This window comes from Macrobrachium rosenbergii, chromosome 30 (assembly GCF_040412425.1).
Source record: "Macrobrachium rosenbergii isolate ZJJX-2024 chromosome 30, ASM4041242v1, whole genome shotgun sequence".
NCBI classification, from domain to species: Eukaryota; Metazoa; Arthropoda; class Malacostraca; order Decapoda; family Palaemonidae; genus Macrobrachium; species Macrobrachium rosenbergii.
Window position 1 is genome coordinate 31263702 of NC_089770.1, and position 25727 is coordinate 31289428.

General features: G+C 37.1%; 1 protein-coding gene and 1 pseudogene across 1 annotated transcript in view; one reads left to right on the forward strand and one right to left on the reverse strand.

Moving 5' to 3' along the window:
- Positions 1-24057: 24057 nt before the first annotated feature.
- LOC136854852 (uncharacterized) lies at positions 24058-25218 on the forward strand (annotated as a pseudogene).
- Positions 25219-25675: 457 nt separating this feature from the next.
- The window catches only part of LOC136854853 (opioid-binding protein/cell adhesion molecule homolog), an 11861-nt gene continuing 11809 nt past the window's right edge, over positions 25676-25727 (reverse strand). Inside the window, exon 8 of the mRNA XM_067131385.1 lies at positions 25676-25727. This exon is cut by the window's right edge and continues 8 nt beyond it. Within this exon, the coding sequence (XP_066987486.1) occupies positions 25676-25727 (52 nt within the window).

A 25727-nucleotide genomic window follows, 5' to 3' on the forward strand; every position in this document is an offset into this window, starting at 1 on the left:
CCAAATAAATTTCATTAGACCTCAGTCATTTGGGTAGTTCCATTAACTAGATTTGAGCGGAATTGTAAGAATGATTATGGATAATGGTTTTTGGAACCAGAAATGACATTCAATTGGCTGGGGGTTGGATGCGGCGATGCCCAGAACATCTTGCAATTTCTGTTAAACCTGAACTGAATCGTTGTGTAACGTATTTAACACTCCAAGTTCAACAGAACTGAATATTCAGACTATTATGAAAAACGATATTTCCTCCCTTTGTTTACGTTTCGCTACTGTGGCATTTAAGGAGGAGAGATAAAGGCTATAAGATCTTAACAAAGATGTGTTTTTTTCATTAGTTATATGCAGAATAAAACACCAAAATTAACCATGAAGGCCTTCCTCCTTTTTTGAAAATTATTTTGAAAGTTAACAGATTCTATCTGTTTAAGCAACAGACGCTAGATTATACGGCAGAATTTGTATCTAATGTCTACAATTTTTCGTGAAAGAAAATTTGACAACTGAAATTCGTTGTGCTGGAAACGACATGTATGTTTCTTTGGGTAAATTATTTCATTTGGTACCCATGGTTTGAAGCTTCGCATTTCTAAACTGTTTTGAAATGTTTTTTTTTTTATATGTATACATGGAATAGCGAGTTTCTATATTTTTTGTAAAAAGACTTTTCAGTAAATATAGCGATGACAGCTTAGGAAATTTCTCAGAATATAAAGGAGAATGAGTTTATTGACGTGGGAATCTCTCTCTCTCTCTCTCTCTCTCTCTCTCTCTCTCTCTCTCTCTCTCTCTCTTTCTCTCCTCCGGGACGACCTTTCAAAGAAATTCATTTACCTCAGAAAGGCAAAATCCTAAGCTCGTTGGTGAACCGAAAAAGACCCTTTTGAGGAAATGCGCTTTATAGGAAAGCTGTTATAATCCCCAAATGTCTTACGTTCTGAGAAGATTTTCACAAAATTCTTCGCCTGGCTTTGGATTAGAGAAGTTCTCTAATGGTATAAACTCCGTAAGAGAAACATTTGTCCAACCTTTGAGACCACGTAACCGGGTAGTGAAGTCGGTGCACCTCATGTGGCCCTGTAAGCATCGCTAAAGGGTGTTCGCAGAGTCCCTTTTACCCCTAGCTGTTCTCACTCGTCACTTTTAAACCATCTCCGCTTCCTTTCTTCAATTTTGCTGTCCAGCCTCTCCATCTGTTACTGCTTGGGTTTCCTCTCATTTCCACCTCTAGACCCTTGCTTCATATTCTTTATTTTCTGAATCTCTTTTTATTGGTGCCCAACTACTCCAACTCCCTTTCTTTCCTGTTTGAGCGCTGGGTGGTTGAAAGTGCCTGTGTGTTTGGCTTGACAGCCTAATTTTCATAATCAGTTATCAATAAAAACATAATAAGCTATATTTTTCCAAACTATGTCCCACTATTTCTCAGACTAAAGAAATTGGATCCTCCAGCACCGTTGCCACCTTCAAAGGAGAACAGGGGCCAAAGTCCCAAAGTTTTCGAATTGAGGACACTAAATAATAATGAAAATTCGAGTGTGGGTCCTTAATATTTTTTTACCATTACCTTTTCACTGAGGGAAATGGAGCGATTCTCGTTTCTATTCAGAGAAGAAAATTGCTTACTAAAATAACTTATTCAGATCATCTGGAGTGGGGGAAAAGGAAGAGAATATTGTTGGAAAATAAAGTAATTGGATGAGCTGTGAATTAATATTTGTGTTTGTGAAAGAGAAGAGAGTAAGGGTGACTGCTTTGGGAAGATTAATGAAGGAGATTTTGTCGACGAGAATTGAGGGGACAATAAATGCTGTGTGAATCACCAGAAACAGACAGACTGATATATTTTTTTTTTTACTTCATTCATTCTCTGAAAGTTTCATATATCTTGAATAGGGACGTTTAATTGTAAGGGTTAAAGGTTTTCATTGAAAAAATTGTCATTAATTTAACATCAAATAAAGGGTAGAGGAGAATACCCATCGATACTGAATTCTTGAACAATGTGTTAACAGATGCAAACAAAAGTTTGAAAAATCTCCAAATCACTTAAGTAATTCCCTTCGAAGAGAAAAATTACCTCCGAGTTATCGAGAAAAAGATTTTATTCTCTTTTTTTTTATTCAAACTCAAATATTTTTTAATAAACGAAAGCACAAAATACGCTTCTCTCTTTGGAATAAATATAGTTACTAGCAGGATTTTGTAAGTTTCTATTGAAAAAGAAATTAACAATAACTTTTGGTAACCAGGACATTTGAAAATGTTTCAGCTCTGCAAGACCTTCGTGATCGATAGGAAGTTCATACCTTTACCTCATACTGGCCTATTAAAAATTCTTATGATGTTCAGTTATAATTTAATCACTTACGAAACACCTGGGTCGATCGTTTTAGTTATATACCTAATCTAATTTTTTATGAAATTTTGTTGAGCAGGTCACCTGCTTTGCATAATGACACTTTAACCGAAGTTCGTTACTGGAATATTGATGAAGTTAATTCAAAGTTTGTTAGTCAATGTATACCTTAAATTTTTGCTTAATACACACATTCTTTAGCGCTTGTCCTTTTGGTTATTCGGCAAGCTAAGCAAAAATTAAATAGGAAATATAAATAAGAAAGAGCAAACCAGAAATTCCAGTTATTGTTAACTCTTTCTGAACACGTAGAAGCTTCCAGTATGAACTACGTAGAGCATAATATTTTCTGTAAGCCCAAGGATTGCTTCCTGCACTGGGAATTCTATTTATCAAAGGTATTATTCTTTTTTTTATGAGCTCATCACCCTGTGTACAGCATTATTAAAAACAATCTCATTTAATATGCTTGCTTTTGCCCGCAGAGCTTTGCTTGGTGGAAGAAAACTAATTATGATTTTTAAAAAGTCAAGAGAAAAACAGTGTAAGGAGATTGAAATGCGTTTTGGCCTTTGATATTTATATAATCAATCTTCAGACAATGGAGAATTTATAGTTGTACAACTTTGTCTTCGTGATTATATACAGTATTTTTTTTCAATAGATTTGGACTTATGGCGTTTAATGTTTTCTTTGTTTTCTAAAAACAGCAATTTTCATTTCGTTTTTTCGTCTTATTTGCGAGACAGCAAGACAGCAAATTCGCCTGCAGAATTTGGGTAGTCGTTTTTTATTTACATAATTGCCATCTTTCACTTCCAATGAAACGTTACCTGAAAATTCGTAAAAAGAACTTCATTTTGTATCTTGTCTGAGTGAACCTTCCTTTTATGAGTGTAATGAAAAGTTTTTAATTTGGTTGGATGTTAGAAAGACGGAATAAAAAGGTCCTTTCCCCTACAATCATTCACGTTTTCTGTGGGAACTTCCGTCCCTTGTGGCTGGTCAATCTGTGAACCTCTCTTGGGAGTGGAAGGGAGAATTCCCTTCGCAGCTCCCACACACCTCGATTTTAAGTTTACAGGGTTCTTTGTGGAAAATAGTTTAAAAGGAATACATTGATTTTCTCTGTAGAAAAGGTTTGATAAATCAGAAAAAATTATTTTCTCTCTAAGACCATATAAACGTACCTATTATTTCGGAATTTATCGGAAAACTTGTTGAAAACCTTTATATATATTACGCAAAGGTCATTAAAGAATACAAATTGATAGGAATGATAATGTCCTTTCTATTTCGCCTGTTTAAATGTCTTATCTTTTTCATTATTCTCGATCATGACAGTCTATGATTCTGATTCTGATGATATCAGGAGAGAGAGAGAGAGAGAGAGAGAGAGAGAGAGAGAGAGAGAGAGAGAGAGAGAGACTTTATGATAAAAAGTAACATTAATACAAAGTAAACTATACTTCAGAGCTCATAAATTTTTTTTTAATGGAGTAAATCTGTCCACTACTTATATCAAACCAAATAAGTGAGACCACACCTAATAGGATTTTGACATGCCTAATGAAGTGCACCTGACACCACCCTAAATAAAGGACACATCATATTGCATACTATCATAAGGTGAATCTTCACACAAAAATGATGCTGGAATGCTGATATGCTGCAATCTGGTTAAATTGAATTTAACGTAACTTAGTCAACAAACTCCGCCTCCTTGGTGCATTAGTTTAGCAAGCTTTTGCCAAATTTCTTGTCTCAGTATTTTACTGAATATTCCACTGCGATTTAGTTGTAGGAACATTTCCTTAATGCGGCCCTTTTACTTCTTCCTTCTCTCTTCTCCTCACCTTTTGACGCAGAAGGAAGAAGAGGAGGAGGTGGATATAAACGTATTTCTTATCTTTTCTTTTGTATCTACTGCTTGCTGTTTCTGTTCATTTGAAAGTTGAAGTAAAGGAGGAGAAGAAAACAACACTTTCCTTCTTCTCCCAACAGTTCTTCACCTTTTTCTTCGCCTGAGAGAAGGAAAAATAGTAACTTTACACATTGTTCACCATACTCCTATTTGTGTTTGTAACACGTGACTGAGAGAGAGAGAGAGAGAGAGAGAGAGAGAGAGAGAGAGAGAGAGAGAGAGAGAGAGAGAGAGAGAGAGATTTATAAAGCGGTAACGGAGAGGAAAAGATTTCATATTCACAAGATAGTACTGAATGTCCAGAGAGTTTCCTGAACTAATTCCCCCGTCTGTAATCCATTTGTACTGTCACTGTAGCACATATTTTGTAAATATCACTGTGTATCGGTCCTTTTAAAGATGTCCTGGAAACTGACGGGGAAACCGGTCAGGATTTATACCGAGTCTAAAGGATTATACAGTTACGAAACACTTACTTAAAAATATCCAGAAAATGTTACACGTAAATCCATGTTAAAAATACAAATGTGTACATATGAATTCATGCGTGCACATCCGTATAGGTAAACAGCTAAACCCCATAAGTTCTTTTTCAGAGGAGGAGTAATAAATAAACTTCTGACGCTTTACCCTCCCATAACCCGTTTGAACAGTTCGTTTTCTTGCTTGAAATCTTGCAGTTCTCCGTATTCTGTGTTTGTTTTTTTCTGTTAATGAATAAAACAATCAACGAAGTCTCTTTTAAAAGGAATATTTATGAATAAGGTATCTGGTCCATCTCTTGGGCAAACTGTCGATGAAATTTGCTCCTTTTATTGAAGAGAATGAAGTGCAATAATAGAAAATATTATTATTATTATTATTATTATTATTATTATTATTATTATTATTATTATTATTATTATTATTATTATTGGACATACGACCAAAAGAAAATGGCCCAGGGATGAGATGAAATTTGTGTAAAATACCAGTGAAAGTGACACTTGGGAAATACCAGGCAACACACAAATGGCGTAGGAATAAACTCTCTCAGTCAGAAAACTGAATCAGTCATAATTTAATTACGAATAAATCCCCAAAAAACTGCAATATGTGGAAACACGATTTCAAACAAATAAACTCTCGCAAAGCAATTGGGATACGAAAGCGAGGTATATATCTTGCAAATAAGGAAGCAAGAATTACATATGTAGGTCAACAAAATTATAACCTCTTTGCGTGCATAGGAATTCGGGAATGGTGTAACATCCTAAGTGCTGCTCTTTTGATTTTTTTTTTTTTTTGATCGACGAGGCATCGTGGCGCTTTGTGTGTATTTGACTGTACATTTAAAATTCTACTGATGATTTTTATTTAGAATATTATAGCTGATATGTACTATGGTCATGTGTCATTCAAATATCTAAAGATTAGTCCCAAAGTTTTATATATACTATATATATATATATATATATATATATATATATATATATATATATATATATATATATATATATATATATATATATATATATATATATATATATATATATATATATATATATATATGTATGTATGTATATGTATATATATATATATATATATATATATATATATATATATATATATATATATATATATATATATATATATATATATATATATATATATATATATACACATAAGTGTGTGTGTATAAATACACTTACACCACCATCACATACCCGTCCAAACTAGTCAACTTGCCTTTAACCAAGTGCAGGTGTGTTTCTTGGAACGAACGCTAATACAAATAACAGGACAGTGTCATTGAATTTACCAATGAACAGACCCTCCACCATCCATATCAAGTTCCATTTAATCCTGTTTTATCACATGATTACATCGGACCTCATTTATTTCCTCTTTGGAGTTGTGTTTTTTTTTATTGATGTCATTTATTCATTTCTACTCGATCTGATCCATTTATTCATTAAGACTCGCAAATGGAAATGGTTTGTTCAGCGTTTTATCTTTCAACCAAATCGAATCATACTTTTATTCATTGAATGAAATTACGCTTTGATTTGGTGATACATACTCACTGAGTTATTTGCAATTGCCTGTTCGTTCAATCTCATCCCAGCTCTAACAAGCGTACTGGTATCATTAAAAAAAGAAAAAAGAAAAACAGTATGCATGGCACACAGTGTTTGCTCAAGAAATGATAGTTTATTTCCAAAATCATAGACAAAACGGACCTTTCAGAAAACTTGTTTATAGAGCAATAGATGGAACAGTTTTGATTAATTCTTTAGCAAAATTCCAAAAGTTTATCATCTGCCTTTTCCTTATTTCCCTACACATTGCGAAACTGCCTGGCGAAGTTTATGCTAGTTTGATTGCCTCTGCTGTAGTTTATCCCTTCAGGATACTTACTGAGTATGGAAGGGTTATGTCACTGATAAAGTTCGTCAAGTTTTCGCTTTGTGAGGTAGATAAACGGTGATAGTTTCTCTCTCTCTCTCTCTCTCTCTCTCTCTCTCTCTCTCTCTCTCTCTCTCTCTCTCTCTCTATATATATATATATATATATATATATATATATATATATATATATATATATATATATATATATATATATATATATATATATATATTTATATATTTCTATGTTGGAACACAAAAGAAGAGATATTCCATTTAGTTTATGTATCTCAGCAGCACACGTGTATACATATATTGTCTTGCCCTCTTGCCCTTTTGCTGATTTTAAATTGCGTTTGGTGCATCTTTCGATAACTTGTTGTGAGTTAAAATAACAATTTTCCTTTATCAGTTTATTTTTTCCTTCTTCAACTAGTTGTATGTTTTCATCACATGTGTCAGTGGTTGATTTTCACCTGAACTAAGCGAGAACATAAAGGTGACTTAACCTTTTTACCAGTGAAAATATTTCCTAGTGCATCAAAGTCCTCGATTCCTTTTTAAGAAGAAAAACAAAATCTAAGAAAAACTGAATAGGAACAGATTCCAGATTTTCTGTTCTTGAATGAGAGGAAAGGAAAGATAAATAACATTCTCTCTCTCTCTCTCTCTCTCTCTCTCTCTCTCTCTCTCTCTCTCTCTCTCTCTCTCTCTCTCTCTCTCTCCACTGGTAAGGGTGGTCAGCTCACAATCTGAGGACCCGTTTTCAATGCTCGAACCGGACGAGGCGGGAGGAATGGGAGTGTTCCCTAAAGTCTAGGATGTCTCTGTCGACCTAAGCAGTGCACGGTCTATCTAGATTTTTGTCGACTGCTGTGGGTCGTGGATATACATAAGTGTTCGTTGCTCTGTCAAAATGTATACCATCAAAACGAGAGAGCCTCGATGAGGTAATCTTCTCCTACTAAATTTAAAGGATTTTTCTTCATGAGATCCTTCATCTTTCTCTTTAATTATCTTCATGGTTCTATTCTCTATTCTCTCTCTCTCTCTCTCTCTCTCTCTCTCTCTCTCTCTCTCTCTCTCTCTCTCTCTCTCTCTCTCTCTGAGCAAATTACTTATAAAAATCCTCTACCTCATTTGCTTTGCGCCCAGAATTGAGCTGTGTGAGACCGCTGCGACAGAAATTTGATTAGGGTCTTCTTTACGTCTTTTTTTTTTTTGTATTTCGTTAGTATTAATATGATTTCTTTTGAGATTAGTCAATAAACGATGATTGTAATTTTTCTTTTAATTTTCCTTTCACTTTGAGAAGGGTAACTCGTTTTAATCCTTCTGTTTAAAAGCTGCCAAGAAGTCTTCTGGTTTCGCGTAATTATTTTCTCACTTCAATTAGACAACAACTCTACAGTTTCCTCATTAAGAACTTCAGCCCCACAACTTATATTAGGTCAATGTCTCCTTTTAATTCATCGTGGAAAGTGATTCTGCTCAAACTGTGAAAATGTTACTTTTTCATCATCAATCTCCTTCGCCAGCCCATAATACTACACTACGCCTCACCGGCCTATTCTGTTTTTCTAGAAAGGTAAATTTAAATGAGTAAGAAGTCGAGGGAAAAGAAATGGAAGGAAGTGAGGAGAAAAGGAGAGTCAGGAGGTGAGGTGTTGACTCAGAAGCAGACCAATTTTTTTTTCACCTCAAGTCTTTTGAAGTTCCTTTGATATATTATCGCCAAAGAAGTGATTCCATTTTTATTCCTTTGCCAAGACCATCCTTCTTACTGAGAGATTTGGCCATCTTTGGGAGAATTTCAATGAGAGCCAAAGCGTTTTCTGTTTTTAGAGAAAATTCCGAAAACGTGTCCCACGAGTTCACAGATATGTGAGGTTTCTCCATTGTCTAGAATAATATGCTCTGAAGTCAGTTAGATTGTAATCGTTAATATTCCTAAATATTCCTAAATATTGATTTTAAAACAGATCATTCAGAATCAATGCAAAACTGAATTAATGTTAAGATCTTGGTCTTGAGAGCGATTCTAGTTTATTTAGGCGGGTGACATAAAAGCTTTAAACGGTCCTCTTGTCAGCTGATTTAAAACTGACTTTAGTTTCAATACCGACTTCTCTTAATGGCATTTATAGGAAAGTGTATGACTACATTTTCATCGGTATCAATAAATTTTTCAGCTTTTTTCACACTTATCTGATGTAATGAATTTTCGTTTGACTGTCATTAGACTCACATTTCATCCAAAAGTGTCAATGAAGAACAAAATTTTTTATCTTAATATCTAGCAACGATTTTGCACATAGCCAACTTCCAGGATTTACCAAAGCCCTCAGGTGTTGCAAACCTAGACCACAGCATAAAAACCATTTCTCTGGATCAGTGTTGCATCTAAGTACATATTTCCTCTCGTTGCCTCCCTCCAGCCAAATAAAATCCATTTCATTTTTATGGAGGTTAAGGGTAAGGTATCCAACGCCCTAATCTCCACCCATGCCACCCCGACACCAAATAACCCCACCCATAGCAGTTACACTCAACTGTTTCTCGGAAGCGCTGAAACGTGTACTGAATAAATCGGGGCTATTATTATTATTATTATTATTATTATTATTATTATTATTATTATTATTATTTGGTCTGAAGGGATCAAAATAGATAGCGTTCTGATTTTTTTTCTCTCAACAGTGATGAGATTATATTACTCAATTTATCTTCAAAATCACCAAGTAGAGTTATTTGAGAAATGTCAATTCTCTCTCTCTCTCTCTCTCTCTCTCTCTCTCTCTCTCTCTCTCTCTCTCTCTCTCTCTCTCTCTCTCTCTCAAGTAAATCTGGAAGGTTTTGTTTAAGGGCACTGAGAGAGAGAGAGAGAGAGAGAGAGAGAGAGAGAGAGAGAGAAGATTATCACTATTAATCCTTTCAGCATTTACTAACGAGGTCACAGATACAAAGCACCTTTAATTATGCTCCAAAGAGAACAGAGACGAGTGAAATCCGAACTGCTCTCTTCCTGTGGAATCCGATCTAACCCTTTGTTCTGAATCCTCTCTATCATTTTAAGGGATTAATCCCTTTAATTAGAGAAAATCCCCCCCAGGTAGTCACGTAATGAGTTACAGGTCGCCTTTGCTCTTAGGAGATGTTGACATGGTACTTTCGTTTTTACTTTCGTTGAAGAGGAGCTGTTTGCTTTCACTGGAACTCACTCAAATAATAAAAAAGAAATGAGGACAAAATTAGCACAGCGATCAACAGGACCGGAGACAGCAGCAAAAGATCGTCTTGTTGTTCCCTCCTGCGCTCCAAGTGGGCAGAAGGGATCTGGAGCAAATTGGCTCCAAACAAATAAGTGTCTGAGACGCCTTCATGGATCTCGCTCAGCCCAGCTCCACTGAGGTTTATGATGATCTAGTGTTGCGTTTTCTCGCTTGCAAGAGACGGAGCGAAAAGATAAATGCTTATTTATAAAACATAGTAGTGTGGAAGCTGTAGGAGCATGTTATTTTGTGTATAATTTTATAAGTATTTATGTATTGTTATTCAAGCATTACTCCCTGTAGTTGAAGTCATTCTTACTTTTAGTTTGTAACTGCAATGTGTACATCAGTTACAAGGGATACATTATATATCAATATGGTGTTCGTGTTGTTAGCGTAACATCTCGATCGCTTTTGCATACAAAATTTCCTTTGTTGAAATAACGCCGCCAGGAAACACAGACTCCCAACTGCCAAATGCACTTATAAAAAAAAGAGAAAAGCGCATCTACAAGAGATTGATAAACATTTGCCACTTTCAAAAGTCTGCCTGATCATCCGGTCTAAGAGGAAATGTCAACTTCTTCAGCTGGGCAAAAGATTCCTCATCCGTCTTCCAACTTGTGCAGACGTCCGGCTTCTTCGCTTTTTCTAGCTTTGTATTTATTTGTCTTCAGCTCTTCTGATGAACCTTCGACCTAAAACTGATTTGTCTCTTACTGCTACAACTATTAAAAAAAAAAAACTATTAGATAAACATTCAGGATTTTGAATTCTTAGTGTTTACAAGTCTTGGGTCTTTTCTTGCTTGTTTATTTTGATTTTTATTTGACTACTTGTGTACTGAATACAGATTTTTGCAACCCCTGAATCACTGGCAGTGGATGAATATTTCCTCATATTCGAATTCTCTCTCTTTCTCTCTCCAAAGTATATTTTTTACAAACTTATAATAATAGTAGTCTCTTATGAAATGGCCCTTTATGTTTGCTAATCAAAACAAACCGTTGTGAGCCCATCTACACAATGTAAGACGGGTATATCAATCACGTATCGAACTCCTGAACTGAACGTTCATCTAAAGAGAAGTTCATTCAAGATTTCATCAACAATTATGATTCAATTCTGTTATTAAAAAAGTAATATCAATCTATTCAAGCTTAAGATCCATTAAAAAACCTATCAACATCCGAGTTGAAAAATCGAATGGAAAGTCCAAAATAAAAACAAAAGAGAATGCAAAATCTGAAGAGAAATACTTCAAGTCCTGATTTGATAAAGACTTGACTGAGCCTTGATTGCATTTTTCTTTGTAAAGGAATGTAAAATTCTTAATTAATTCACTAAATAGAAGCAATATTCCAAATGATCTCTCTTCTCTACCAGGAAGATGTGGGTAAAATGAATATCCTAATAATTAGTAGCGTTCCGTTGCGAAGTAAAAGCTGTTTAATTGATGCAACGACTAATTTACACCTTATGGAGAGGAATAAGCAGGACTATGTTCATAAAATGCACTCAATTCTCAGTGACTCATCAAGATTCCAGAAATTGGGAACACCTAATTTAGAAAATGTTACCAAAATAGAAGACAGAATTAATAGGTTCCTCAGAGCACTCAAACGTGACAGCATCATAGATGAAAACACCTTCCAAAATCTTCTCGTTACTGGTTCAACATACGGGATCATGTATGGCCTTCCCAAGATCCACAAGGCGGGGGCCGGGGTGGGGAGTGGGGGGGCTCCCACTTAGACCTATACTCTCTTCGTTAAATACGTCCAACTATAAACTTGCAAAGTATTTAGTTCCATTGTTAGAACCGCTCACCAATAATTCTTTTAATGTAAAAAGTGCTGCTGATTTCAGGGACGATATTCTTATAGTGCAGCAGATTGCTGTAAAAATCGTTCAGATAGTGAAACAAGCATGAAATTTGGCACAAACATTCCTAAGACTACGCTCTCTTAGAAAAGGGCGCTGGCCACCTGAAAATCCAAGATGGCGGCTATTTTTCAAAATGGCCGCCATCTATGTTGAGATTCACTGGTTTGGGAGCATCTATTGGATGGAATATGCCATTTTTTTTTAAACCTCGACTTTTAGGTTATAAAATGTTCCATACCACATTTTATTGAAAACCCTTACTAAATGAATTGTAACCAAGATGGCGTACAAAATGGTTGCCATAAAAGTTTTTTCTATCCACAGCGCTAGCAGACATAGAGACCAACTGTTTTTATTTAATGGTATATTCATGTGATCAGACAGTTTAACTAATATGCTATTTTCAACTGAAATAGTAATGGTATGGTCACATACAACATTGTGTCTAAGACTGTAACCATAAAAAGAAAAGAAGAGAAATACGGACTAAACGCAACCAATCTATGTATAGGTCTCTCAACCTACACCTTTGAAAAATTCGAGGATAAGAAGGTAGGCATAGCATGACACGTTGGATGCTCAAGCTAGATTATCTACTGAAGAGAGGGCAATATTTATCTAGACTTCACATTTGCAAGTGCACAGAGCTGTGCAGGAAGACCCAGCTTGTAGCACTTGCACCTTTCCCGACAGCCTGCTTTGCATCCACATTTGGTAAGCTGTTGGCAACTCTTGGCTAAGGGCGAGTTGGTTGTCCAGAGGACTTGCCATGCTTCACCAGACTTTTGCCATCCCCACTCAGCAGGGTTCTCTGGCTGTGGCTGACACTGGTGGCCTGCCCCCACACACAACCAGCCTGGTACGCAGCACGCTTGGTGTGTTGGAGGAGAGCTCCCTGGTTGGTGGAATGGCCTCATATGCCCTTTGTTTTCTGGCAAACATATCAAGTCTAGCCTCATCCACAGTGCCAGCAGTGCTGGATCTTTCATACATAAGTATGACAAACCTCTCCAGGACCTTCAGGTCACTCTCTTCCACTCTGAGAGGGTAGTGACTCAGTTTGGAGAACACAGTGGAGGCCTCTGGAAAGATGTTCCATGTCTGCCAGGCGGTCTTCTTGCCCTTGCTCGGAAGGCTGACACTGTATCACAGCCTGTGAACGCATGTAAGAAGAGCATGCCATTCACCTTCTCCTGGCCCAGAGAGTTGCACAGGTCATGCACAGCAATCCAGCGCAGGCTCTGGCCTTGGCCAAATGCCACCCATAGCTTCTCTAGCCCTAGATTGTGGAGAGTGGAGAAAGCACTGACTGCAACGACAAGAACATCTGTGTCATTTGCTTTAACCGTGATGGTCTTGGCTCCATGTTCTGTGGCATATTTGGCATGGAGAAAGATGCGGGTGTCAGCTTCCTCATGAGAGCACTTTTCCAGTCCCTGAAGACTAGCCTCATGAGTGCTGAGGACAGCAGACCCTTTCGTGGCAATGACAACATTTGTGGCAGACATCTGGGCAACTTTGTCTGCCAGGAACTGGGACAACTCTGTCTTGTTGGCATCGTGTCTTAGGAAATTGCGCCAGTTGGATGGAATTGTGTTCTTGTCTGTCACCTTGCGCCTTCCTCCTTGACCACGTTGGAGCCTGGTCTCAGCTTTGAGGCTGGATGTATTGTATACATCAAATACAAGATGTGATGATGTGTACTTGCTGCTATAGGATTGTATCACAGGCAAGAAGTCGCAAAGTGCATAGCCCTCAAAGGTCTTTCCTTTCTTTGGTGGCAAGGCATGGACCAAAGCTGATCCATCTACAATGAGGACATCAGTCTTTGGTTCTTTGTCTTCTAGTGTAACATGACTCTCCAGGACCGAGGTCAGCTGAGACTTCTGACATGTGTACAGCCTACCACCCTCACTAAGGGAAACTGGGAATGTTTGATTCTCGTGCTGGAAGAATTCCTGCAGATCACATTCACGGCTCTGACAGGATATAAATAGCTTTGAGAAAAGCTGGCAATCCTCCTTCAGAAGTTTCTGCTTTGACTGTTCTACAGGAGCAGCTTCTTGCCTGAAGAAGTCAGTTCTGTTCTTCTTTATCGGCTCATAGAAGGAGACTGCATTGTTTGCCAAAGAGTCTGAAAACTTCTGAAATTTAGTGCGGCCTCTGTCAAAGGTGTGTCTGTAGAAGTTCTGCTGAGCTGGGGTGGGCAATGTCTTTGTTGTCAATGGAATACAGATCCTGGCTCTCTTCCTGAAAAGGACTTCCCAAGTGTTGCAAAGCCAATGACAGCTTGCTGACTCTCTCCAAGAATGTCTTCTGCGCATGAGGTGTTTGTTCATGGTGTGCTGTCTGCTCATTAGACTCCTTACTTTGAACCTCTGTTTCGTATGCAGACACCAAGCGGATGATCTCTGGGCCAGCCACCATCCATCTTCTGAGTGCTGACGGATCTTCAGTCAGCCCAATGGCTCCGCCATCAGCCTTTATAAAGGCATTGGTCTGCTCATGAGCTTGGTCAAGAGCCATTGCTGAGAACTGGCAACTGGTCTTGTGCACAACAAAGTTGCCAGCCTTGAACTCCTTGTGCAACTCTGGGTGTGAACTCTCTAGGGTAAGCATGTCCCTGAGGTGAATAGGCAGCCAACGAGCATAGTTTGTATTATTGTTGGAAAAGAAGTAGGGTATCAGCTCATGCAATGCCTGGCAGTAGAGGACAAAATTGGCCTCACGGAAGGACCTGATCAGTAGGAATATCACAAGTTCCATAGACAACACCATGTGCCAGAAGTGGAACTGTGGACTCTGCTGTCTTCGAAGGTCACACCACTCCTCAAACTCTAATGCCTGCTCATTGTTGTTTGCTTTCTCAGCACAGTAGTCAGTGTATGCTGTCCTCAGGAGTTTGTACAAACTAGAGGCTGTAAACCTGGTGCATCTGCCGTGTCCTGGTTACACTTGCAGCTGACAGGAAGGATTCTGCAGTTCCAGATGAAGCAACTCCTGCCTCCACCAGAGCTCCTGTCCAACCACTGCCATGAAGAAGAGTACCAAGAGATGTCATTGCTGCCATCTCAATGTGCAGACCACCAAACATTACCAGATACTTGTCTTCGCCATACTGATCAGGCCACTGCCACTGCACCTGCTTTGCTACGGCATAGATTGGCTGATCAGCTGTGATTATGGGTATCTGGCCAGGGTTCAGAAAATCAGTGACATCCTGCACTTTCTGCATCACGTGTTTGATCGTAGCAACAGAATGAGCCTGATCACGCAGGAGAGGAAGCAATGAAGTTATGGTTACTTCAAATTCTGGGCTTCTCTTCATTGAAGCGTGATGAGCTGACCACGTCAGATTCAATGCATCATCTATTTCCTGGGTGACTATGACCTTGTCTAGCCACTGATACTCCAGTGCAAGCTGTGGCCCCAAGATATCTGTGGGTGGCTTTGGTATTGCAGTGTTTGGTGGCACAGGGTTCTTTGTTTGAAAGGAAGCTGGTGAGATGTTTGTGAATGTGTCCGGCAATTCAGGCACCGACCTCACTTTCTCAGGTGCAAACTTTAGTTGCTGTCTTTCCTGTCCAGTGTTCTCCTTGGTGGGGTGCTGAAATATGGAGATGCTAGTTCCATGGAAGGAGGTAGTGGCAGTAGTTGCAGATGGGTTGTGGTCGATGTTGTCCATCACTGCAGTGGTGAACAACCCTTTTCGCAGTACTGGGGGACAGACCACACCCTCCTCCACATATTTGCTAACTGTGGCATCTCCTAACTGTGCAGAGACCTCCAGTACTCTGTCATAAGAGATACTGAGGCCATACTGATGTAGCATTTCAACCAGGTTTCTCTTCCTGGTTTTGGCATAGACTGAGAGTCCCATGTAGACTGGGAATGGTGTTTCTCTGTCTTTGGAGTGTCTATGAGTTGTTGCTCCTCTTTGTATCGGGAGTAGCAGTTGAACTGCATGAGCTGTGCAATGGCCTGGTCTGACTTTGATGCTCCAAATCGTAACTGTGACTTGATGTCAGCCCCATGCTCAACCATCCCTACAAACTGGAGCAGGAGAGGAGGCACAGAATTTCGTACACAAGCCTCAGAAAATGTGCCATCAAACCGTGACTGATGATCAAGTATAGACTTTCTGAGAATATTTGCTGCTTTAGCAATGATAACTGCCTCTGAAAGATCAGATGATTGAGCAAGTGCTTTTCCCACATCCTTTTGAAATGCAAGTAATACATCTCTGCCAGATTTATGAGCCTCAAGTTCTGGAATTTCTGCCAGAAGTTTGTCTTTGAGTCTCGTGGAATTTACACTTGGTGACTCTACACCTAATTGTTCCAGACGTTGTTGGTAGAGGTGGCAAATATCTGCCAGCCGAAATGTGACTGGATCATCTGAACAAAGGTTGTTTTCAACAATGTATGTCATCAGTTCTGACAGAACTAGTGGATACACATCTGATTCTGACTCAGTGCTACCTTGGTCTTTCTCAAGGCTCCTCAGGTAGGACCTTTTTCTGTTGTAGAGGGCACAAAGACAGGCATGGTGATACTTAAACTCCTGTGCAATGACATCCCCACCAGTCAACTTAGCAAGGAGCTTGCCATCACTAAGTATCTCTGCACATTCACGCAATTTCAAGTCAAGGCCCTTAGTACTAGCCTGTCTGAGATCAGATGCAGGTGCCACTTTCTCAGAAAATGCAAACTTCATTGTCATGACTGGTTCGGCGCAGTTTTGCACGATTAGTCTCAGTGTTGCTGGTCTGGTCATTGGATTGTCGCTTTCTTGCACGGTCCAGTTTAGTGTTGTTAAACAACAAGCGACAGTTCACATGGTATTTTGCTGCATTTTTCCTGAGAGTGGCCTCTATGCCATCACCTTCATCCAGCCTTGCTGGATCCATTATCAGTGGCATTTCATTAATTTCACTGAACATGGGAATGTTCCTTGCCAGCATTGTGTACCCATCATGGTCTAGGACATGATGACTTGGAGGTGATGTCAAGTGCTCACCTCTTTTGTCCTTCTGACAAAGACAACACAAACTCCAGTTTGTTTTTCTACTGCTCAATATTGGATTGGCATCACATTCTGCCATGATTTCACTTTTGATTAAGGCCGAGGGTTATCCTTTTACCACCTTAAACAAAGCACACATTCCTGTATGGGATTCAACTAGGTTGGTCTCCTACACCTAGCCCGATCATTCATCCAGTGCCATTTAAGTCCCGTGTGATCTGTACACCATCCGGGTAAGTACATGAACCATCATGTACAGCCCCCATACCATTGGCTCGGCTCTCCCGCGCTGGCACATCCTGTCTATTCAGGTGCGGCTATCTAACTATAGCTGGTCTGGGGCTGTTAGAAAGCATTTGGGACACTAAACTAAACTATACTACAACTACTAGTCTAAGACTACAGGATTAGTAAAGCTGGATTAGCTGGCACTGAACCCATGCTGAGTTACACAGCAGTGATGTCACCAGTGTGCCCTGGTTGTGTGCAGACATACACTCTTTTACATTTATTAATTTTCCTTCAGAATTGATGAGTTATTCGAAAGAGATGGCCTCATTAGGATCTAAAACCACAGAAACCAAGATCCATGCTTAAAACGATAATTGTTGAACGGGCATTATTTCTCATTATAATTATTGTTTCTACCTTTTCTTGGCAGCCATATAGGCCCCCATATTTAAAGTAAACTGTACTGGGAAGCTACAGAAACATAATATTCACAAGAAATAGTATGGAAGAGCTTTACCATATTGCTAGAAGCAAATACATGCCATTCTAGTGAAAAATTAGCCAAAATCTGTCGATACTGGCCGCCATCTTGGAATTTGGCCGCCATATTAAATTTTTGCGTGGCCAGCGCCCTTTTCTGATAGAGGGAACTTTAAAGAGCACTTGTGCAAAATTTCATGCTTGGTTCACTATCTGAACGATTCTTATGAAATATGCAATTATCTGCTGCACTATTAAGCAGGACTCTGACCTTTTTATGGTCAGTTTCGACGTTGAGTTCCTGTTTGCCAATACTCCTGTTGAGGAGACGATCGAGATCATATTGACCAAACTTTTTCCATTTCCCGATTCTCTTTTTAACGGTTTTAATAGAAACCTTATTTAAACAACTTTTAGAATTGGCCGTGCGGGACACGGTCTTTATTTTTAGTGATTCTTGTTTCAGACAGGTGGAGGGGGTGGCAATGGGAAGCCCTTTAGGTCCTACCTTCGCCAATATTTTTATGAACTCCCTGGAGGAGACAGTATTTGTTTTATAAAAGATATGTGGACGACACCTTTGCCCTGTTTAAACGCGATTTTAATGCAGATTCCTTTTTAGAATTCATTAATGCCCAACATCCAAATATTAGGTTTACAGTTGAGAAAGAAAACTCGTAACTCTTTATCATTTCTTGACTTACGCATCACCAGGAAAATAATGGGTTTCAAACCTGCATTCACAGGAAAAATACTTTTACAAGTTTGGTCACCAATTTTTATAGCTCATGTAATTTCAATTTTAAGTTGAATTCTCTCTACCCTCCTCCACAGGGCGTATTCTCTGACTTCCAGCTGGACAGCCTTTCATAAAGAAGTAGAGTTCTTGGCTAATTTTTCGCAACAATTGTTTTCCATCCTCTATTTCCATCGAGTACTTAATAAGCTCTTAACCGCAAAATGAAACAACCTATTCCCACATATACCGTTCCCCAAATTATGTATTTATGCTAAGTTCCCTTTCCATCATGACAAAAGTTTTAAAAGAAATGTATGAATTTAATTCATGGAATGAATTACCAGCTGTAAATCTGAAGTTGATTCCACGAAATCCTCTAAATATTCGTTCTTTTTCAGAGTGAAGGACAGACTGAGCCCCTTCCTTGACATCCAACATTATCTATAAATATACCTGTCCCAGATGTAGTCTGGGAACCTACGTTGGATGTACTAGGAGGCTTCTCAGGTCCGTTTCTGCTCCCACCAAGGTGTCAGCTTCAGAACGGGTTGCACATTGCCCAATCCCAAAATATCGGAACCATTCCAAGATTTGTGGTACCCGCTTGGATATAAATGATTTTAAAATAATTGGATCTGCCCGTAAGGACGACGAGTTGATGATGTTGGAGTCGCTTTTTATAAAAAACTAATTTACCAACACTAAACACCCAATCGTCGTCCACACAACTGTTTATAGCAGAACTGCCTGTTTGTTTACTCTCCACGTTCGTTATTGGTTTCTTTCGTTTGTTTATTTTCTCCCTGTATTTTAGTCACTTTTTAGCTCTTGCCTTGGTAGGTATTCCTTTCAAGTTCTTCTTTTAATTTTTTCTTTTTGTAAATGTTTAAATTTTTTAATTTTTAAAGAAGCTTTTCCCATTGTATAAGTGACGTTTTAAGTATTTATTGTCTGTAATTTTCCAGCCTTGAAGATGCATCATGTGATGTGAAACGTTGGCAGAATAAACTTGATCTTGTAAGAGACATGCATGCCTTTACTTTTTCAACCTGAGTACATATATATATATATATATATATATATATATATATATATATATATATATATATATATATATATATATATATATATATATATATATATATATATATATATATATATATATATATATATATATATATATATATATATATATATATATATATATATATATATATATATATATATATATATATATATATATATATATATATATATATATATGTATATATATATATATATATATATATATATATATATATATATATATATATATATATATATATATATATATATATATATATATATATATATATATATATATATATATATATATATATATATATATATATATATATATATATAAATATATATATATATATATATATGAATATAGCTGAGAGGTAGGTGGCTGCTATCAACCGAGGCAAACAGGACCAAGGGCAGAGGAAGACGTCCATAATAACGGCATACCTTTATTTGTGCTTACGTTTCAAGACATCTGCCTCATTACCACGAAGCCACTAACAGACTCTTAGACATGGAAATCAATCACAAAAACAATGTAATTAAGAAATTATCCTGTAATTATCATACTTTACTTACTGACGTTACCTCAAAATTAACATTTTAGATTGTTCTGTTTTTAAAAGATGTTATTCAATAAAAGTAATTCTGCCTTTGTTTCAACAGTCCAGGGTACTCACAAAAGAAAATTGTATAATCTTGGTATTAGTATTCCCCCAAACTTCACAACGATAACAATACTATTTTTAACTTCTCCGACTACAAATTGTCTCCACGTGAAAATTTCTTGTTGTCGTTTGGTCTTGACTTCTGTTTACCTCGTACTGTAAGTTTTTCGGTTCTTTGGAATTATGTAAACCAACGCTGCGAGTGGAGGGAGGGACCAAAAGAATAGATCAGCTAAGAGGAAGAGGATGAGGAGGAGGAGGAAGAAGAAGGCGTATATAAAGAAGAATTCAAGAAAATTAATGAGAGGGGGGATTGAAGAGTCAAAAAAGTATATCTTAGTTTAACCAGACCACTGGGCTGATTAACAGCTCTCCTAGGGCTGGCCAGAAGGATTAGATTTATTTTACGTGGCTAAGAACCAACTGGTTACCTAACAACGGGACCTACAGCGACAGGAACTGAACTACATTATGACGAGAAATGAATTTCTATCAGAAATAAATTCCTCTAATTCATCATTGGCCGGTAGGAGAGTCGAACGCTGGCCCAAAAGCGTGCTAGCCGAGAGCTCTACCCACCCCTCAAATGAATAACTAAAGAGTCAAGAGGAAAAGTAGCAAAGGCCATGAGTGGAGTAAAGCACTGATTAATTTGAAGACTGAAAGAGAAGTAAACAGAATCGCTTTAAAAAGTCTGTTCGACAGCAAAGTGCATATTTAGCATAAAAAGACGAAAGTTACCATTGAATCTTTTCATGTCAGGTTTAAAATATTGGTTTTCTTTACATTTACTATTTAATGAAAGAACTCATCTAAAAAATACCATTGAAAAAATTACGTTTTATACACTAAGACAATACGTATTTTATCTTGAACATTAAAATCTCAACAATCTAACGGGTATATCATGCTCATATCTCAAACATAAGTTCTTCAGACAACTGCTACTGTGCTGAAGACACCATAAAGCCTTGATGGAAGAAGTGAACTGCATAACAAGAAATACTTTTCTTGAAGCTTTTGAAACTTTGGGTAACTTTTATAAATATTAGAAATATTAAGAATATATGTAAGTTCTTTATTCTTGAAATTCCTTTATCGTGTGGAACGCAAAATTAAGAGTAAACAGGCTTGATCCTCAAATAATTGAGTTTATATGCTACAATAAGTAAAAAAAAAATGAATAGGTCACTTAAGGCAGATATGTACCTGTCTTTTTATCCCATTATATATAAATAATTAGCTAAAAGGACCTCATTCAAACTGGATGGTATCTAATGGAGTATTTATTCAGAAAAATTTACAAGCTTTCTTGGACAAACAGTCCACATTATCAAGTATCCGGATACTATCTACTATACCATCTAGTTTGAATGAGGTCCTTTTAGTAATTCTGCTAATGCACAGAACAATTGTGTATGTGATAAAGTTAATAAATAATTAGCTATATATGAGAAACAATCACACAAGAAAAGAGATAATAGGATGTGGATGCCCCTAATACACTTGAAAGATTATCAAAACTTTAAGATGATCTTTTTCCCGTTCATGTCCGTAATCGTCTAAAAAAATAGTTATACCATTTCAAGACTTTATATTTTCTTTTCTAGAGAATGGTGAGAATGATTTTTTTTTTTAATTATCACCTTCATTCTTCAGATATGATTTTTATGGTGTATCTTTTGAGGTTCATAAATTTCAAATATTGTCTGCGAAATCGTTTTCAGTCCTCTCCTCTCTGCGTTTACAATACGCATAATAATAGTATATTGGTTGTGCCGATATTACTAGATGTAATTCAGAACATATGTATATTTTATTTCACTTTCCCTTTCCGTTTATCCTTCTTTTTTCAAACTCTCTAGCTTCCTAACGCATAATGCCTTTTCGTTTCAATGGTAAGTCGTGTAACGGTATATTGCTTAGAATCTATGTAGAATAATATTTTCATCATACAGCCTTGAATTATGTATTCATCATCATCTGTCTTTATAATTAAGATGAGGAAAATGAATTCGGTCGTTCACAGGAAAGCGCGAAAGATAAGTAAGGGGAGCAAAAATAGAATCCCATTTAACTCGTAATTGTTTCTTTTGTAGTTTTCTGCAAAAGAAAACTACTGAGGTGGCTACTTGTCTGTCGGTCCGGACTTTTCTGTTCGCCCTCAGATCTTAAAAAATACTGAAGCAAGAGAGCTGTAAAATGGTATGTTGATCATCCACCCTCCAATCATCAAACACACCAAATTGCAGCCCTCTAGCCTCAGTAGTTTTTATTTTACTTAAGGTTAAATTTAGCCATGATCGTGCATCTGGCACCGCCATAGGTGCCAACAACACAGGCCACCACCGGGCCGTGGCTGAAAGTTTCATGGGCCGTAGCTGAGAGTTTCATACAGCATTACACGCTGCACAGAAAACTCGATTGCGCCGAAGAAATTTGGTGCATTTTTTACTTGTTTTTTTTTTGAGTTGAAAAGTGGTTACCTTCCTTTAAAGCCGGAACAGAGAACTTAGTATTCATACAACATACTCTACGCTGATAATGCTGTCAAAAGACTCAATGTTTCTTCTAAGAAAATTTGCTTCTCATTTCCAGCTAGTCATTCAAGAATAAACCAATGCTCTTGTAATGTCTAGTTTATATATATATATATATATATATATATATATATATATATATATATATATATATATATATATATATATATATATATATATATATATATATATATATATATATATATATATATATATATATATATATATATATATATATATATATATATATAATATATATTACAATATATATATATATATATATATATATATATATAATATATTACAATAAAGAGTAGAAGAAGTATATATATATATATATATATATATATATATATATATATATATATATATATATATATATATATATATACATATATATACTCATATATACAACACAAATAACACGGTCATTCTTACATGCTGTGAGTTCGAATTTCTCTAGAAGGATGTTTATGATATTTGGAAATTCTGATACGAAACGATAACATACCTACCGGAAATTGAGATCATACACCATAAAACATTCTGGAAACAGGAAACGATGACACACGCAGATACAGTTAGCAACAAGTGCACCCCAAGCATGCAAAATGCATGGTACCATCTTCACGTAAGTATTCCTGAATACTTTTATCAGCTAATTATCATAAATGTTACATTGCTTCTATTCTATATGTTGTGATTCTGGATATCGTACACATTCAAGAATATAACAATTAATATATATATATATATATATAGATATATATATATATATATATATATATATATATATATATATATATATATATATATATATATATATATATATATTAGGTTATGAGAAAAAAAAATATTTTTCAAAATTTTAATGTTCTGCTATTTTATGTGATGAGATTCCTATCACTTATTATAAAATCACTGTTATTTTGATATTGTGTGAAAAAGGTCCCCACCGATGCACTTAAAGTTACCGAGTTCACTAAATAGGGAATTATTGTCGAAAAAATTTATATTATCTATGCATTTTGTTATCTTAGACACCTTACAAACAAGTATTTTATATGCTATTCAAGCAGAATGAGTAATGCTCTTTGTTGATAATTCAGGTTTCATGAGCTCAATTGTATTTCTAATTTGAGACCATTGATCACAATTTAACAAGTGATAAACCCTAGAATAGAAAACCTTGGGTGTATTTTCTCCAGAGAATTTGATGATGCAATACTACCACAGTGTGTTTGGGTGTATTGCATCATCTACTGCATCAGGCCAGGCTGCTCAGTAGCTCAGCAATGTTCACAGTTCTCTCGACTTGACAGCCATTGGGATGCGCTGCCTGGCTCTCTCAAATTGGTGTAATTTATAGCTGCATTAATGCTACTGAAAAGAGGTCATTTCAGCTTAAGTACTCACTGAAGTGTTGATTTGCAGTCCCAATAATCATATGCCTTTGTATTTCAGAGAAACGGGAAACATGGCGTACTTTAAGTCTAGTGGCCACTGCGAAAAAGAATGCACAAAAATGGACTTCCAATCTACCATCATCCATCTGGCACAATGCGGCGTGATCTTCCTCGTGTTGAATGTTTGACAAGCCTACCAGGCTACCAAAAACGGCATGTTTTGGGAAGATATCATATTGCATTGAAGAAGACAAATGAAAAGTACTAGATAAAACGATTGTCAGAATTACCAGAGTTGGGGAAAATTCAGCTTTACTCTCGTCAGCAAGCTATTAATGCACGACTGACCAAAAATGATACTTTTATATGAGAAGAATCAACGTAGACCAAAGGAAGCTGAATGGTATGAAGAGCATTTTGCCATCACCAAAGTATGGTGTTTGGCTGTGCCGTGAGGATAAAGAGCTTTATCACAAACAAATTGAGTCAGGTGGGAAGGTTGATACACCACTCACAAGCCAGCACCTAAGTCCTCTATACCCTCCTTCAAAAAGACAGAGACATCTTCCAATATCACATGAACAAAGTGCTACTATATCTGACATGGAAAGTGAATCTGTTAGTTCAGGTGAAAATGTTAGCAGTGTAACAGAGGACAGTTCTGATGAAGAGCCAGTGCCGAACAAGAGAAAAACCATCTGCTACACACCAGGGCACAAAATTAGTGAGTCGCCAGAGTCTGTCTACCAACAAGGCATCTAAAGTTTTGTATAAGTCTTGCAGAAGAAGGCGTGCCTCTTCCTACACCAGCACAATCAGGAGTATGGCGAGGAGTTATCAGACTTGCAGAAAAAAAGAAGGGTGAGATTAAGTCACTTCTAAAGGAAGAGAGAGGATTATTGTCTCCATTTTGATGGGAAAAGATTAGTGAAACAGAATACCAAGTGGTCTGCATCAAAAGTGCAACTAGAGATGTAAGACTAGGGGGTTGTACAGTGCAAAAGTGGATCTTCAAAAGATATATATGATGCACTCGAGAAACTTATTGATGAATATGATGCCTGGTCAACATTAAAATGATTGTGTGTGACACAACTGCCGTAAACACTGGACGTTCAAATGGTGTGGTTGCAAGAATTCAGAGAACTATGAATGAAAAGGGCTTAGACGTGCCCTCAGTACATTGGGTGTCAGCATCACATATTGGACAGAATATTGAGGCATGTTCTTGACTTCTATGTTTCTGAAACAACACAAAGCCGGGAGTCTGAACTACAAATTCGTCGATGAACTGTTAGAAAATTATAATAATCTAGAAACTGGAGTACAAGGCAGAGACTCAAATGGAAAAGACTGAGAACCCAGGTTGGAGAGATGACTTCAAGTTCTTATATGAACTATGCAAAGCATTCCGGCATTACAAAAGCATGATTCATTCCCAATTATCAAATGGAAGAAATTGCCTTCACTACACAGTGCCCGATGGAACTCGAGGGCCATTTATACGCTCATTGCATACTTTTTACTACCATCATGGCGTAATATTTTGGAACGTCCAGTGAGTTTCATCGCCAACAGCTGGCAAGAAGCGTGGTTCACTGATCAAAAATTCAAGGAAACCAGCTACAAGGACCTCCACTTTGGAATTACAGAGTTGAGATGTGCCAGTGCTCTGAAATGCTTGAAAACTCATTGGAACAGGGACCCGTCAGTGCTTGATATTCCACGATCACACATGATA